Below are 15,698 nucleotides of genomic sequence, written 5' to 3' on the forward strand. Positions count from 1 at the left end.
TTTAGAAAATAACGTCAATCCACTCTGTGACAGATTCTTTCTCACAAGGAAATTGTGATCTCTTAATTCCCTGAGGATAAACTCAGGTTTGTTTTATTATAAATCCATTCTGTGCCACTTCCTCCAGCTGAAGCCTTTCTCAGGGTGTGAATGCTGAAGAGGATTCTAAGTAATTAACCTCCTCCAGCCCCACCACCAGGATCTCAAGGAAGTCTCTTTAACCCTTTACAGGACAGATTGGTATTTCCTGTGTCTGAGAGCCTCGGAACTTGGGGGCGACATGGCCCAGGGGAATAATTATGGACAAACCAGTAACGGTGTGGCAGATGACTCACCCAACATGCTGGTGTACAGAAAGGTAAGAGTTTCTTCACTTTCTTGGCAGTAGGGAAACTTCGGTCTTGCCTGTGACTGTTGGATGCTGCATTTCACTAAGGACTCCACAATATACTGGAAAATAATCTGCAATTCTTAAGTGATAAATATACGTACCACGGCAATGAAATAAATGGAGTCTAGTCATACTCTGTCCTCAATCTTTCCCGAATATTTTACATAAATTAATCTGTTGTATCAGTAGCAGGTAGTTGAACATTTATGCGGTTTGTTACACACGTGACTTAGAATCCATAATTTCTAAGAACTTGGTTTGTATTTTTTTCCTAAATATTTAGGACTGTTAATTAACATCGACTGCTTTGGTGTTCTTTGTTAAGAGTGAATGTTGCTGTGTGAACACTTGAGTGCTTTAATTGTTTTATTCCAGCTTGATTAAGCCTAGGATTTTTCCCCGAGTATTATTTCTATGACTTTGCTTATGGATATTTATATGCTAGTGTCATATTCTAGTGAAATAAACCTTCATTTTCCAGAGGTGATTAAAAAAATCTTTTTGCCATAAACAGATCTGATAGCTTTGTGCATTTTATAGTAATGTTATCTGCAGTACATTTCCCGAAACGTGAATAATGATGCATTTGAACATTGTATGTGTTTCATAGCGGTTGCTGGGCTAACTTTATTTGGGTTATAGTCAACAATCATACTAAGTATAAGGAACCAGTACTTTTTATCTAACTTCTGCATCACCCATTTCCAATGTATTTTTCATTGCGCCCTTTTAAAAATCATTATTTGAATATGTATTAGGCAAGGTTTCTTTGGTTGACATTAGCAATGGTAAAAGTGAAGTTATTTGAAACCTAGACAATTGTTGAGTATTTAGATTAGCATGAGCCCATCTTTGAGTCCAGCATGAGTTTGCATTTGTTGCTTCTGTTGGAGGATCAGAGCTGATGATGAATGAAGGTGAAGAATTATGCACTGCTTTGATCTGTATTCAATTACAATGTAAGCTCTCTAGGACCCAACATAACTTATAAATATAAATATGGTTGAGGGAATAATGTTTATTGCTTGAATGAGAAGATGTGTGTTATTAACACTAACCAAGGGCTAATAAAAGAAGAGAAAAACAATAACACTAGAAATAACTATTCACTCTCTGAGATCATTATAGTGTGCTAATTTACAAACAGCAATAATATCAACTTGATGTTAACTAACAATTTATAGAAAAAATGAAATCGAAGCAATAAGAGGCTAAGGTATACTAAACAAACAGCTATTGCTAAAATGCCTGCCCTATGTACATTATTTATTCTCATGATAATTCATGAATGAGACGCAAAGTTTGATGTCATATTAACTTTTTTTCTAATTATTCCAGTTAATTCAGTTCTCTTCTTTTATAGAGATATAGGAAAAGAACACAATTGATTGACCTAAAAAAAGTAATTTATTACTAGAATTTATACTCAAACTCCAATCTAACATTATACACTGCTTATACTATATAAAACAGGATTTAAATTTCTCATAGCTTATTTTCTTGAATATGTGAGCAATAAAGAGACATTTTAATATTTTAACTCACATAAAATCCCCCAAAATATTTCTGCTTAGAACCAAATCCACCTAGAATTGTCAAATACCCAGTTATTTCATTCAGTGATGTTCTTTTCTTAAATATTACAAGTAAGGGAAATACATGTAAGTATTCTTTTTTTAAAGATGTTACATGTAAGTGAAATGTGGCGTTTGCCTTTTTTGGGTCTGATTTATTTTATGTAACATATTTTCAAGGCTCATCCCCATTGGAGCAGGTATCGATGTTAATTCCTTTTAGTCTATTAGGAACCCTGGGGGTTAAATGCTCAGCTGCTAACCAAGAGAAAGGTATGCCAGTCAGCCTCCATGAACCTATTGGGGCAGTTCTACTCATATAGGGTTACGATAACTCCATATGGATCCACCTCAGTGAGAATAGTACATCTATGATGCACTTTGTTTTTCTACTCATTAATGGTGAACGCTTAGGTAGCTTCCACTTTTTGTTGTGAACAGTTCTGCCATGAACATTGGTGTACAAGCATCTCCTTGAATTCCTGTTTCTTCTTATTACTAGCTTATTTGGTAATGCCATATTTAGTTATTTGAGGACCCTAAATGTTTCCATTAAGCTTTACCACTAACCAGGTTTCCAATTTCTCTGAGTACTCATTAACTGTTGTTATTTTCCGTTATTTCTTACTTTTTCCATAGGCATCCTAGTGGATGCGAAGTGATCTTGTGATTTTTAATATGAATTTCCATAATTATTTAAAGATGAACATTTTTCCTTTTTAAAAAAACATTTTATTGGGGGCTCTTACAGCTCTTATCACGATCTATACACACATCCATTGTGTCAAGCACATTTGTACATATGTTGCCATCATCATTTTCAAAACATTTTCTATTTAGTCCTTGATATCAGCTCCTCATTTCTCCCATCCTCCACCCTCCCGATCTCATGAATCCTTGAAAATTTATAATTTTCACTTTACTCCCCCATGTCTTACACCAACCGCTGTCTCCCTTCACCCTTTTTTCTGTTGTCCATCCCCCTAGGAAGGGGTTATATGCAGACCATTGTGATTGATTCCCCCTTTCTCCTTCCACCTCCCCTTTCCCCTCCTGGTATTTCTGTTCTCATTATGGGTCCTGAGGGGTTTATCTGTCCTGGATTCCCTGTGCTTCAAGCTCTTATCTGTAGCAGTATCCATGCTCTGGTCTAGTCAGATTTGTAAGGCAGAATTGAGGTCATGATAGTGGGAGGGAAGAAGCATTAAAGAACTAGAAGAAAGTTGTATGTTTCATTGGTGCTATACTGCACACTGACTGGCTCATCTCTTCTCTGTGACCCTGCTGTAACTGGATGTCCAATTGTCTACAGATGGGCTTTGGGTTTCCACTCTATACTTCCCCTCATTCACGTTGATAAGATATTTTGTTCTGGGCCTTTGATGTCTGATACCTGATCCCATTGATACCTCATGATCACACAGGCTGGTGTGCTTCTTCCAGGTGGACTGTGTTGCTTCTCAGCTAGATGGCCATTTGTTTATCTTCAAGCCTTTAAGACCCCAGTCGCTATATCTTTTGATAGCTGGGCACCATCAGCGTGCTTCACCACATTTGCTTATGCACCCATTTTGTCTTTAGCAATCGTGTCAGGAAGATGAGCATCACTGAATGCTGGATTATTAGAACAAAGTGTTCTTGTGTTGAGTAGAGTAGAGGCCCAATGTCCATCTGCTACCTTAGTACTTAACATACATACATATATATATATTTCTCTATCATTTTATATGAATATGTTTGCACATGTACATGCCTGTATTTAGGACCTCTATACATGTCCTTTGCTTCCTAGTTCTTTCCTCTATTTCTTTTTGCTTTCCTCTTGTGCCATTATCATATTTGGCCATCATTTGGGTTTCAGTTATTCCTCTCGGCTAACCTGCCCTTGATTAAGCCCCACCAGGCCTCCTATTGCCTTTCTGGCCACTGGATTTTAGATCACTTGTTCCCTTGTCCCTGGGTTTGTTAACATTCACTTCTTTTCCCCTGCTTCACCCTCTCTCATGCCCCCCAGAACTGTCAGTCCCATTGTTTTCTCCTCTGGATTACATTCAGAGGCAATAAAAAGTGCAAAAACAAAACAAAGCCAAACAAAACAACAAAAGAAGACAAATCAAAATAACAACAAAAAAGAAAAGCCTATAAATAGTTCCAGGTCTGTTGGTTGACCTTTAGGAGTATTTTCCATTCAAGTCTGATGGAGTGCAATGCTCTGGCCCCAAAGTCTATATTTGGATTCCCCTGGGACTTTATTACTTTGTCCCCTTGCTGCTTTGTTGCATGTCCTTAGTGTTTCACACTCCCCCCAGTGTGATAGGGTCAGAGTGGTCACAATTCCCACACTGTATCTCCAGTGTTGTCCCCCATAGCACTATGGGTCAGTGAGGAACTTCATATCTTTGTCTCATGGTGGGGCTGGCCTTGTGGTCCTCTGTGTGCATTGGCTGCTCTGAGCAGGAATATCGTCCTTGGGGCTTGGCGGACCTGGATGTGTTCCTCTCTCTCACCTTCCCAGTTAATTTGCTCTTGTGTGCCCCTCTCCTGAGCTGTTGCTTCAGTGCTGTCTTCTGAAGTGCATTCTTCTCGGAGTGGGGTGTCCACATAGTTGGAATTGGGTCTGCTCCCCCCCCCCACCTCTCTCTTTGGTTCCCTGGTACATTCCAGTATATTGTATTCATGTCTTGGCACACTGGGTTGAAGCCTGGTCCCTTTCTCCCTCTCCTGTCGAGATGAGATATAAACACTACCCTCCCCTTGAATGGGTTAGTGCCCTATTCCCCTGTTATCCATTTCTTTTTTTTTTTTCCTCTTTCTTTTCCCCTCCTATTTAGTTGGCTGCTATATGTATCCCTGAATTGGGTTTGGCCCCTGCCATAGTGCCTGAACCTCACCCCAGGAATGTATGTATAGAGCAGCTTTCCTTCTATGCCCCTTTTGAACTTTTTAAGCTTACCTCACTGGACTCATGTTGCACTTGTCCTTTTGTGCTGGTCTTACTTGGTTTAGCATAATTTGTAGTGATGTGCTTTATGCATTCATTACTACTTTTTAAGGATGCTTAGTGCTCCATTGTACTCCATTGGTCCATTGATGAACATTTGGGTTGTTTCCAACTTCTTGTGTTTGTGAACTGCACCACAATGAATATTGGAGCACCCATGTCTGACCCTGGTTTGTTTCTTGTTTCTTCTGGGTATATGCCCAATAGGGGGATTGGTGGGTCATATGGTAGCTCAATTTCCATCTGTTTTAGATATTTCAAAATCAATTTCCATAGTGGCTGTACATACCTATAGGTCTACCAGCAGTGGATGAGATTTCCTGTCTCAACACAGACCCTCCAACACTGTTACTTTCTGATTTTTTGAATTGGGCTATCTTTGAGGGTGTTAGGTGGTATCTCATAGTTATTTTAATTTGCATTTCTCTAATGGCTAATGATTGGGAACATGTTCTCATATGTTTAATTGCCATTTGGATTTCTGCCCTTGTGAAAATTCTGTTCAGGTCATTTGCCCACCTCCTCAGTAGACTATTAGTTTTTTTCTTATTGTAAGCTAGCAGATCTTAAGCATGTAACCTTGTAGATTTTAGTATTTCTGATGTGCCATTGCTAAAGATGTTTTCTGAGTCTATGGGCTCTTGTATTACTCTCGGTGAATTCTTTCGATGTACACAGGTGTTTTATCTTCAGTGTACCCCACTTGTTAATTTGTTGCTCCTCTGTACTGTGTCCTTCCCTATTTCAAATAGCCAATGTATCCTCTGCGCCAAAGTTCTCAGGTTTGTCCCAATTCCCTCATTGATGGCCCTAATAGTTTGGGGTTTTACCTTGAGGTCTGTGATACACTTTGAGTTTATTCTTGTGCATGGAGTGAGGTATGGGTCTTGCTTCATTTTTCTGCAGGTAGATATCCATTTATTTTTTTCCAACACCACTTCTTGAAGAGGGCATCTGTTCCCATTTGCTATTTTTTAGGCCTTTATCAAAGATCAGTTGTCTGCATGCTGATGATTTTATTTCTGGTTTTCAGTTCTTTTCCATTAGTCTGAGTATCTATCATTGTACCATCCTCACACTGTTTGGACCACCATGGCTATAAGTAGGTGCTAAGGTCAGGTAGAGCAAACCTTCCCACTTTGTCCTTCTTCTTGAGGAGTTCTCTGCTGACTCTGGGCTTCTTCCCTCTTTATATGAAGTTGGTAATCCGTTTTTCCAATTCTTTGAAGAAAAATGATGGTATTTGTATCAAGACAGCATTCAACATGTATAGAGTCTTGGGCTAAACTGACATCTTTGCTAGATTGAGCCTTCTGATCCATGACATTTTGATGTCTTCCATTTGATTATCTTCTGGTAGTCTTCCAGTCACCACGGCCACGCTTGGTTTCTCGTAATAGTGCTCTGTAGTTTTCCTCATATAAATATTTTAATTTTTTATTAGTCAGGTATATCCCTAGATATTTCCATTTGTACTTGGCTATTGTGAAGGGTACTGCCTTTTTGATCCCCTCTCTCGTGGTCCTGTCCAGTATGCATATCAATCCGATAGACTTCTGCTTGTTGATCTTGTATCCTGCCACTCTGCCACATTCCTTTATTGTTTCTAGTACTCCCCTTGTGGAGTTTTTGGACTTTTCAACATGTAAAATCATGCCATCAGTGAATAAGAATAGTTTCACGCCTTCCTTTCCCAAATACTTCGATGTCTTTCCGTTGCCTTATGTTGTTAACTAGGACAACCTGTATGATGTTAAATAAGAGGGGGGACAAGGGGCATCCTTATCTGGTCCCCTTTTTCAGTGGGATTGTTTTAATCTTTTCTCTATTGACTACTATGTTGGCTGTTGGTCTTTCATATACAGCTTGTATATTATATTTAGGAATTTTCCTTCCATTTCTACCTTTTTGAGTGTATCACATAGGAATTGGTGTTGGATGTTGTTAAATGCATTGTCTGCATCTATCAAAATTATCGTGTGTTTTTTATGATTTTTCATGTCAATGTGGCAAAAATACGGATGATATTTTGTGTGTTGAACCATCCCTGCATCTCTAGTATGATGAATCTCACTTGGTCATGGTGAAGTATTTGTTTTATATATTTTTGTCTTCTATTGGCCAGTATTTTGTTAAAGATTTTTGCATTGATGTTCATTAGTGTGCTACAACACCTTACAACATCTCTGAGGAGCCAATCATAATCTTTGACATGAAGAATCTTCATTGCAGTTGGAACCTTGTGAAGTCCCATCCATAAGCAAAGTCATACGAGGAAAGGCCGTCCATAACGTCTGCAGCAACATGTACCAGCTCACAGGCTCAAATATCGTCTCTTTATCTTGTTGGGTTCTGTTCAACTCAATGTGGGCTGCCTCACAGAGCCTCACCGGGGTGCACTTCTACTCAACAATGGATACAGATGGTGACCTAGCCTGCCCTCAGGCTCCCTTTAACGTTCAGTCCCAGAGAGGAGTTTTCTTCACGGCTCCAGATTTTGTTCAGCTTCTGGAAAAAATCAAAACTTCAAATATCCAGAGTTCCTTTTTTTTTTATTCCTTTCACAATCTGTCAATCTTGCCCTTAGGCAGAGCTCTTGGAATGAAAATATCCTGAGTACTCCAAAACACTGGGTGAGGCTTATCTTTTCAAAGCTTTCTTTTTTCCTGAACCTACCTAATGATCAAGTTTTTGGCTCAAGGCAAGTGGGCTTACAAGCACTCTATTTTTATACTTCCCAAAATAATTTCTATAAATCCTTACATCTACAAAAATAAGCAGAAGAAATCAATATAAACAAAGTAGAATCATATACTAAACTCAGCTCTTAAAAGTTAATTTCAACCCTTATCTATCTTATCTAAATCCTTATCTAAATGATTCTTCAGATACAAAATATGGCATTAGGCTTCTGAGAGCATCAAACCAGATCCAGGCTTTCTGTCAGTCATTTTCCCTAAGCATCGTGGTTTCTGAGAAATTCAGGGGGCAATTTCTACTCCTGAGCTCAAAGTACACATTAACAACATTCATTTTTTTTTTTTTTGCCATCTCACACAGGAATAACCAAAGGCAACAACCAAACAAAATTAACAAAACTTTAACTCTCCATAAAACAACCCAGTAAACTGCCTGGACATATCTGACTTCTGGCTACCCAAAAAAGAAACACTACCATGAGGGAGAAATCAAAAACATCCATTCTCCATATTCATGATTTGTTTCTCTAGTACCCCACTTCCAAGGTACCATAATGTGTTGATCCAGGTGGACTAAAGAGACAAATTCATGGTAACACATATGTCCATAAGAGAGAGTTATCCGGAGTCTCCCTTCCCCCCTTCTCTGCTGTCCCTCTCCCAGGGAAGAGGTCACATGTGGATCCTTGTAATCAGTTCCCCTTTTCCAACCCACTCACCCTCCACTCTCCCAGCATCGTCCCTCACACCCTTGGTCCTGAAGGTATCATCCACCCTGGATTCCCTGTACCTCCAGCCCTCATATGTACCAGTGTACAGCCTCTGTCCGATCCAGGCCTGCAAGGTAGAATTCGGATCATGGTAGTTGGTGGGAGGAAGCATCCAGGATCTGGGGGAAAGCTGTGTTCTTCATCGGCACTACCTCGCACCCTAATTAACCAGTCTCCTTTCCTAAACACCTCTATGAGGGGATCTCCATTGGCCGACACTTGGGCCTTGGGTCTCCACTCTGCACTTCCCCCTTCATTTAATATGGTATATATATACATATACATATACACATATATACACATACATACACACACTTATATCATTGTTTTGTTTTTTTTTTGCATGATGCCATATACCTGGTCCCTTGGCACCTCGTGATCGCACTGGCCGGTGTGCTTCTTCCATGTGGGCTTTTTTGCTTCTGAGCTTGATGGCCGCTTGTTCACCTTCAAGCCTTTAAGACCCCAGACACTATCTCTTTTGATAGCTGGGCACCATCAGCTTTCTTCACCACATTTGCAGCAGAGAAGGGGGGAAGGGAGACTCCGGATAGGGCAAGATATGACAAAATAACGAGGTATAAATTACCAAGGGCACATGAGGGAGGGGGGAAAGGGGAGGGAGGGGAAAAAAAAAAGAGGACCTGATGCAAGGGGCTTAAGTGGAGAGCAAATGCCTTGAGAATGATTGGGGCAGGGAATGTATGGATGTGCTTTATACAATTGATGTATGTATATGTATGGATGGTGATAAGAGTTGTATGAGTCCCTAATAAAATGTAAAAAAAGAAAAGAGGAGAAAAAAATGATTAGGGCAAAGACTGTACAGATGTGCTTTATACAATTGATGTATGTATATGTATGAACTGTGATGAGAATTGTATTAGCCCCTAATAAATTGTTAAAATTAAAAAAAAAGAGAGAGTTATATAATCGGCAGCGGGTGAAAAAAAATAAGAGAGTTATATAAAGGGTAACAGAACATTAAGAAAGCATCCTAATGCAGTCCAGTCAAACCCATAAGTCTGCTATTAGCCAACATTTCTCATACCCATATATAAAGTCCTCTTAAGACTCATGAAACACATGCAATGACTCTGAGTGCAGGATGATTACAGGCCAGTGAGTGGAAAGTGCTGTGGATACAGTGGTGATGTAAACATCTCAGCGCTGGCGGGGGTCTCCATATGGCTCTTCTAGTTCCCAGGGCTGCATAAGGTTAGGTCCATATGGCTTCTCTCAGGGATGTCTCACAGGAAGTTAGCAGAGATTTTCCATAATTCTCAGGAGAAAGCCATTCTCACACAGAGGCCTGATTGGCTATGGCCCGATTGACAGGCTAGACCCACCCCTTCACTCTTAATCCTCTCTAGTCTCCAATTGACTTCAGATTATGTAACTACCACAATTAGTGATACTGGTTTGTAGTTCTCAAATCTTGTGGGATCATTGTCCGTTTAGGTATCAGTTAAGGGAGATTCATAGAAAGAGTTCCGGAGTTTGTTGTCTTTTTCCATGTTCTTTAAGAGTTTGTGTAGGATTGATGTCAGTTCTTCCATATAATGCTTGGTAGAATTCTCCTGTGAAGCCATCTGGCCCAGGTGTTTTTGTTGGTAATCCCTTAATAACCTTGTTTATTACTTCTATTGCTATGGGTCTTTTGGGATTCTTGATGTCCATCTGGGATAGTCTAGGTAGGGTTTGTTTTTCCAAGTATTCTTCCACATCTTCCATGTTGTTGGATTCATTAGTGTACAGGCCTTCGTAGTACTGTGTAATTATTCTTTTGATTTCATCACAGTCCATTGTAATGTCCCCTGTTTTATCCCTTATCTGTGCTACTGAAATTTGTTCCTTCCTTTCTTTGGGTAGGTTTGGCAGTGATTTGTCAATTCTGTTAATCTTTTCAAAGAACCAGTTTTTCAGCTGCATTAACTTTTCCATAGTTTTCTTGCGTTCACTCTCCTGTATCTCTTCCCTGATTTTTATAATTTCTTTCCTTTTTCTACTAGTAGGATTGTCCTGTTGACTCTGCTCTAATTGCTATAAGTTTAGTGCCAGCATATCAACCATAAGTCTCTCTTCCTTTTTCATATGTGCATGTATTGCCATCAAACTTCCTATGATAAATGCCTTTGGTACGTCGTATTCTCATTCTCATTGGTTTCTAGAAATGTCCTAATTTCATCTCTTATCTGGGCCGATGCCCACTTCTTTTGCAATAGAGAAATTAATCATCTAATTATTTGCCCTTATTTTCTTAATTGTCCTTTTGTTGATTTCCAGCCTTATTGCATCGTGATCAGGGAAAGAAGCCTGTATAAGCTCTATTGCTTGAATTTAAAGATTAGACTGTGTCCCTGCATGTGGTCTCTCTTTGAGTATGTGCCATTTGGCATTGAAAATAATGTGAATTATTTTGCACTTGGGCGAAGAGCTCTGTAACTATCAGGTCAAGTTGCAATGTTTAGATATGTAGCCTCCCTGTTAAGTTTCTTTCCCTGTGAACCTTCCTTTTCGGAGAGTGTTGTATTAAGTCATCTACTATAATTAATGAGCCCGTAATTTCTTTTTTCATCTTTTGGAGTGTTTGATTTATGAATTTAATGGGTCTCCCGTTGGGCACATGTATATTTATTATGCTCACTGGTTCTTGGTTTACCGTTCCTGTGAGCATTATACAGTGCCCCTCCTTGTCTCTTGTTATCACTTGTACCTTGAGATGAAATTTGCCTGTTACTAGGATTGCAACCTCTGCTTTTTTTGAATTGCTATTTGCTGGGTATATTTTTCTCCAGCCTTTGATTCTCTGCTTGTTTTTCTCCTGTAGGAACCAGATCAATGGGTTATGTTTTCTAAGCCATATCTGCTAGCCAAGATGAGCATTTTTTTTCAGGACATAATTGACAACATATATATCATTTGGAGATAAGGCTAATGTTCTTTGCCTTTTAAAAAAATTGTAAGATTCGTTCTATACTTTGGGTATTGAACTATTATCAACTGCATAAATTGCATATAGAAGTATTTCCTCAAATTTCACAGGTTATCTTGTTACTTTTTTATTTTGATATATGAAAATTATTAATTTGGATTTTATGAAATCCAACTTCTGATATTCTTTTCCTATTGATACGTGTGTGTTTCCTACAATAATTAAGAATGCGCTGCCAAAACTATGTTTTTTGTGTGTATACATACACATACACACACAGGCGTGTGTGCATTATTTTGGACATGTTACCAGGAGAGATCTCTCCCTAGAAAAAAATATCCTGCTTCATAAAGTAGAAGGGCGTGAAAAAGAGGAGGGCCTTGTCAAGATGGACACGGTGCACGCAGCCATGCACGTAAACATAAGATGCTTGTGGAGATGGCACAGGTCAAGGCGGGTTTATTTTGTTGTACATAGTGTCAATATGAGTAGGAACTGACTTGACAGTACCTAACCTAATATATGTATCCATTTTGTATGAAATACTTATTGTAAGAATATAAAAAATGCAACACTTGCCAATTCAACATGTTTAATTGCATAATCTAGTAAACCTACATCAATCATGGTATTCATTGCCAAATTTTCAATTCCTGTTTAACAAGAAAGTCTTTGCTACATAAACAGTGATTTTCCTTTATCTCCAGTCCCTGTACCCTGGTAAGTACAACGAAACACTCATATCTTCCTTGGGCATCCATATTGGCACAGTATTCACTTTACCACATCTTTGACTTATAATGTCATCTCTTTCATCAGAAGATGGTTAAATTAGCATGGTTAGATAGTTTGACGTACTTATGATGTCCTTAAATATGTCAAATTGTCGATCTACTCTAAGAGCCTAGTAACTCCAACTAGTTTTGCATTTACACCCTTCTTGAATCAGGTGATAATTCTGATCTGATTTTGGTTTTGGTTAATGGCCTCTAACACTACTTCTATTTAGCCTTGACTTCAGTGATACCTGAACTTGAATCCAGAATACAGGGAAATATACTCTGGTCAGCATGTTGTCCACTAGGCAGTACACATCTATTTTTTTTAAATTTTGACCAGCAGGTAACATTTTTGCATTAGAAAAAACGAAATTTCCAGGGCATATTGATGTCCATATTTCAGATGGTCTAGAATACTAAATTTTCATTAGTGAGAAATACCAATCATTTTTGGCATTACAGCAACAATTTTTGTTATAGCTTCTAGAAAAACAGTAAGACATTTTCTTTGTTTATAATTTGCTGTAATGATTGTATTTTGGAAATACCTAAACATTCACATCCTTAAGTTTCTCCTCACCCCATGTACCCTTACGTACTCTTATCTCCCATTCCATGTCTATTCTCTCCTCTCTGTCTTCATTCTCCATGTGGGCACTTATATTTTTATTCTTTATATTGATTTTTCCCCTCTTAAATATAGACATAAAGGTGACATATTATACTCATTAAGATTAATTTCATAAATTGACCTCTTTTGGAGAAGAGACAAGATAGTACCTTGTTTGAACAGATAGTTCCTATAGACATAGTCACTGGTACTTTTAAACATAGTATCTGATTGAAGTAGTGGCAAAATGTTATTATTTAAAGATGAGTACCCCTCCTTTCTTGAAGAAGGGGAAAGACTTTCTACTTTTGTGAAGAGTTACAGTCTGGGAAACTCGGAGGGGAACGTTCTACCCTGTCCTATAGGACTGCTAGGAGTCTGGCAGTGAGGTTTTATTGTTGTTATTCTTGAAGAGCAAGATGGGACCAGTGACCTTTTACAAGAAAATACAACGCAAGCTATGTTATATTTGAAAGCTATTTCTGAAGTTACTTTGCTCTGTAGGAATAGACATTACCTACAATAAAGGAAAATGGCTTGATTCCTTTTTTTGAGAAGAAGGAGCTACAGACATTACTAATGTCTTGGTGGTGGACTAGCTGACATAATTTGTGTTAGCTCAATCTGTTTGTCTCTATGATTGGCTGTTCAGGTACATCTTGAGAGTGTCAACATTACACCTCTCTAACTCCAGTAGTAAACTATCTTTTTTATATGTATGTTTAACCTTTAGTTCTATGTTTTACAAAGAATATTTTATTGTATTTTTTGGTGAAGGGTATACATTGTAAGTTAGGTTCCTCCTTAACAGTTTGTACACAAAAAACGACTACAGTGGTTACTCTTTTGACAGTGTTTTACTATCCTCACTAATTCGCCTCAGAGTGTTTCCCTTCCAGCAATCTGGTTTCCTTGTTCCTTTATACTTCCATCTTTTGTAAGAGTAAGTATTGCCCATTTGCTCTCAGTTGATTTTTCAAAGGCAGGCAGTATTCACTAGTAATTCATATTCTTTTATGAGACATCTATTTTTTAGCTAAAAGATACCTTCAGGGTGTAGTTTTCAATCAAGGTTTATGAAGTATATCAAGGTGTCTCAGTAGTCCTCTCGTCTCAACTGGTCCCTTTTTAGTACTTAACTTCTGTTCCATCTTTATCTCCTCCTCTATCAGGATCCATCACTGTGGCTCTGATCAGAATGGTCCTTAGTTGTAGCTTCAGGGTAAATGTTGCCATGCTTCATTTAGACTGTTACTCTTGTAAACGACTTTTTTCTCTTTAGTCTTTGGTTTCCTTCTTTCTTTCTCTTGTTCTCTAGGCAAGAAAACTTGACAGTACTCCAGCCTTTAACATCCCAGACACTACGACCAAAGTAGGGTGTTGACCATAAATTTTATGACTATGGTCCTAATGTTTCAAGCTAAGAAAACCAATCTCACAATGTATTTGATTATGTCTAAGAAGTTCCATAACTGTGCTTCTGTGTACTTTTATATATAAATATATATTGCTGTATGTATACTCACATATACATACACATTTGAAGGTAATTCACACAGTTCAAGGAAAAATGGAGTGAAAAGATAATGAAATTTTTCCATGCATTAAAAAAATAATTTTATTGGGGCCTCATACAACACATCACATCCATCCATTGTGTCAAGCACATCTATACAACTGTTGCCACCATCATTCTCAAAACATTTGATTTCTACTTGAGCCCTTGATATCAGCTCCTCATTTTTCCTGTCCCTCCCTGCACACCCCTCCATCATGAACTCTTGATAAGTTATAAATTATTATTATTTTGTCATATCTTACACTGCCTGACGTCTCCCTTCACCCACTTCTCTGTTGTCTGTCTTCCAGCGAGGAGGCCATATGTAGATCATTGTTATCGGTTACCCCCAACTACCCAACCTTTGCTCTACCCTTCTGGTGTGACCACTTTTGCTACTGGTCCTGTGGGGTTTATCTGTCCTGGATTTACTATGTTTCCAATTTGTATCTGTACCAGTGTACATCTTATGGTATAACCAGATTTGTAAGGTAGAATTGGGATCATGATAGTAGGGCAGGGGGAGGAAGCATTTAGGAAATAGAGGAAAGTTGTATGTTTCATTGTTGCTACGCTGCACCCTGACTGGCGCATCTCCTCCCCGGGACCCTTCTGCAAGGGGATGTCCAGTTGCCCACAGATGGGCTTTGGGTCCAAATCTGTGCTCCTCCTCGTTCACAATGATATGATATTTTTTCCCTTGATGCCTGATCCCTGATCCCTTCAACACCTGTGACTACACAGTCTGGTGTGTTTCTTCCATGTGGGCTTTGTTGCTTCTCATCTAGATGGCCGCTTGTTTACCTTTAAGCCTTTAAGATCCAAGACACTATATTTTTTGATAGCTGGGTTATGCATTGGGCTGTGAAATGTGAGGTGAGTGGTTCAGAACCACCATTGGAAAGATGAGGCTGTCAACTCCTATAAAAGAGTTACAGTCTCAGAAGCCCACACATGCAGTTCTACTCTGACCTAGAGTCAGAATTAACTAGATGGCAATGAGGTTTTTTTTTAATATGTAGCTTTTCATTTGATACACAGTACTTGAAACTATGTAATCTAAACACATTATCACTGAGTCCATTCCAAGTGATAGTGCCCTTATAGGGCACAGTAGAACTATTCCCTGGAGTTTCTGAGGCTATGAATCTTTAAGGGGGAAAAAAAAAAGCCTTATCTTTCTCCCTCAGAGCCTCCAGTCAGTTAGAACCGCTGACTTTGTGATTAGCAGTCCAATGTGTAACTACTATGCTACTAGGGGTCCTGTTAAGCTCTATTGTCGTCTGAAAGTTGAGCAATGGGAAGTTAGTTCTATTTGAGGATTGAAGGATAAATAATGTCCATATTCTTAGGAGCAGGAAGGGAGTCCACCTGTCTCTCT

At 38.8% G+C, this 15,698-nt stretch overlaps 1 protein-coding gene across 1 annotated transcript in view; it reads left to right on the forward strand.

Annotated features, from left to right (window-relative positions):
• The first annotated feature begins 239 nt into the window (after positions 1–239).
• RGS7 (regulator of G protein signaling 7) overlaps positions 240–15,698 on the forward strand; it is a 348,752-nt gene continuing 333,293 nt past the window's right edge. Inside the window, exon 1 of the mRNA XM_075555677.1 lies at positions 240–358. Coding sequence (XP_075411792.1) covers positions 281–358 — 78 coding nt within the window. The 5' untranslated portion in view covers positions 240–280. The remainder of the gene's footprint in view (positions 359–15,698) is intronic.

This window comes from Tenrec ecaudatus, chromosome 8, assembly GCF_050624435.1.
Source record: "Tenrec ecaudatus isolate mTenEca1 chromosome 8, mTenEca1.hap1, whole genome shotgun sequence".
Lineage (NCBI taxonomy): Eukaryota > Metazoa > Chordata > Mammalia > Afrosoricida > Tenrecidae > Tenrec > Tenrec ecaudatus.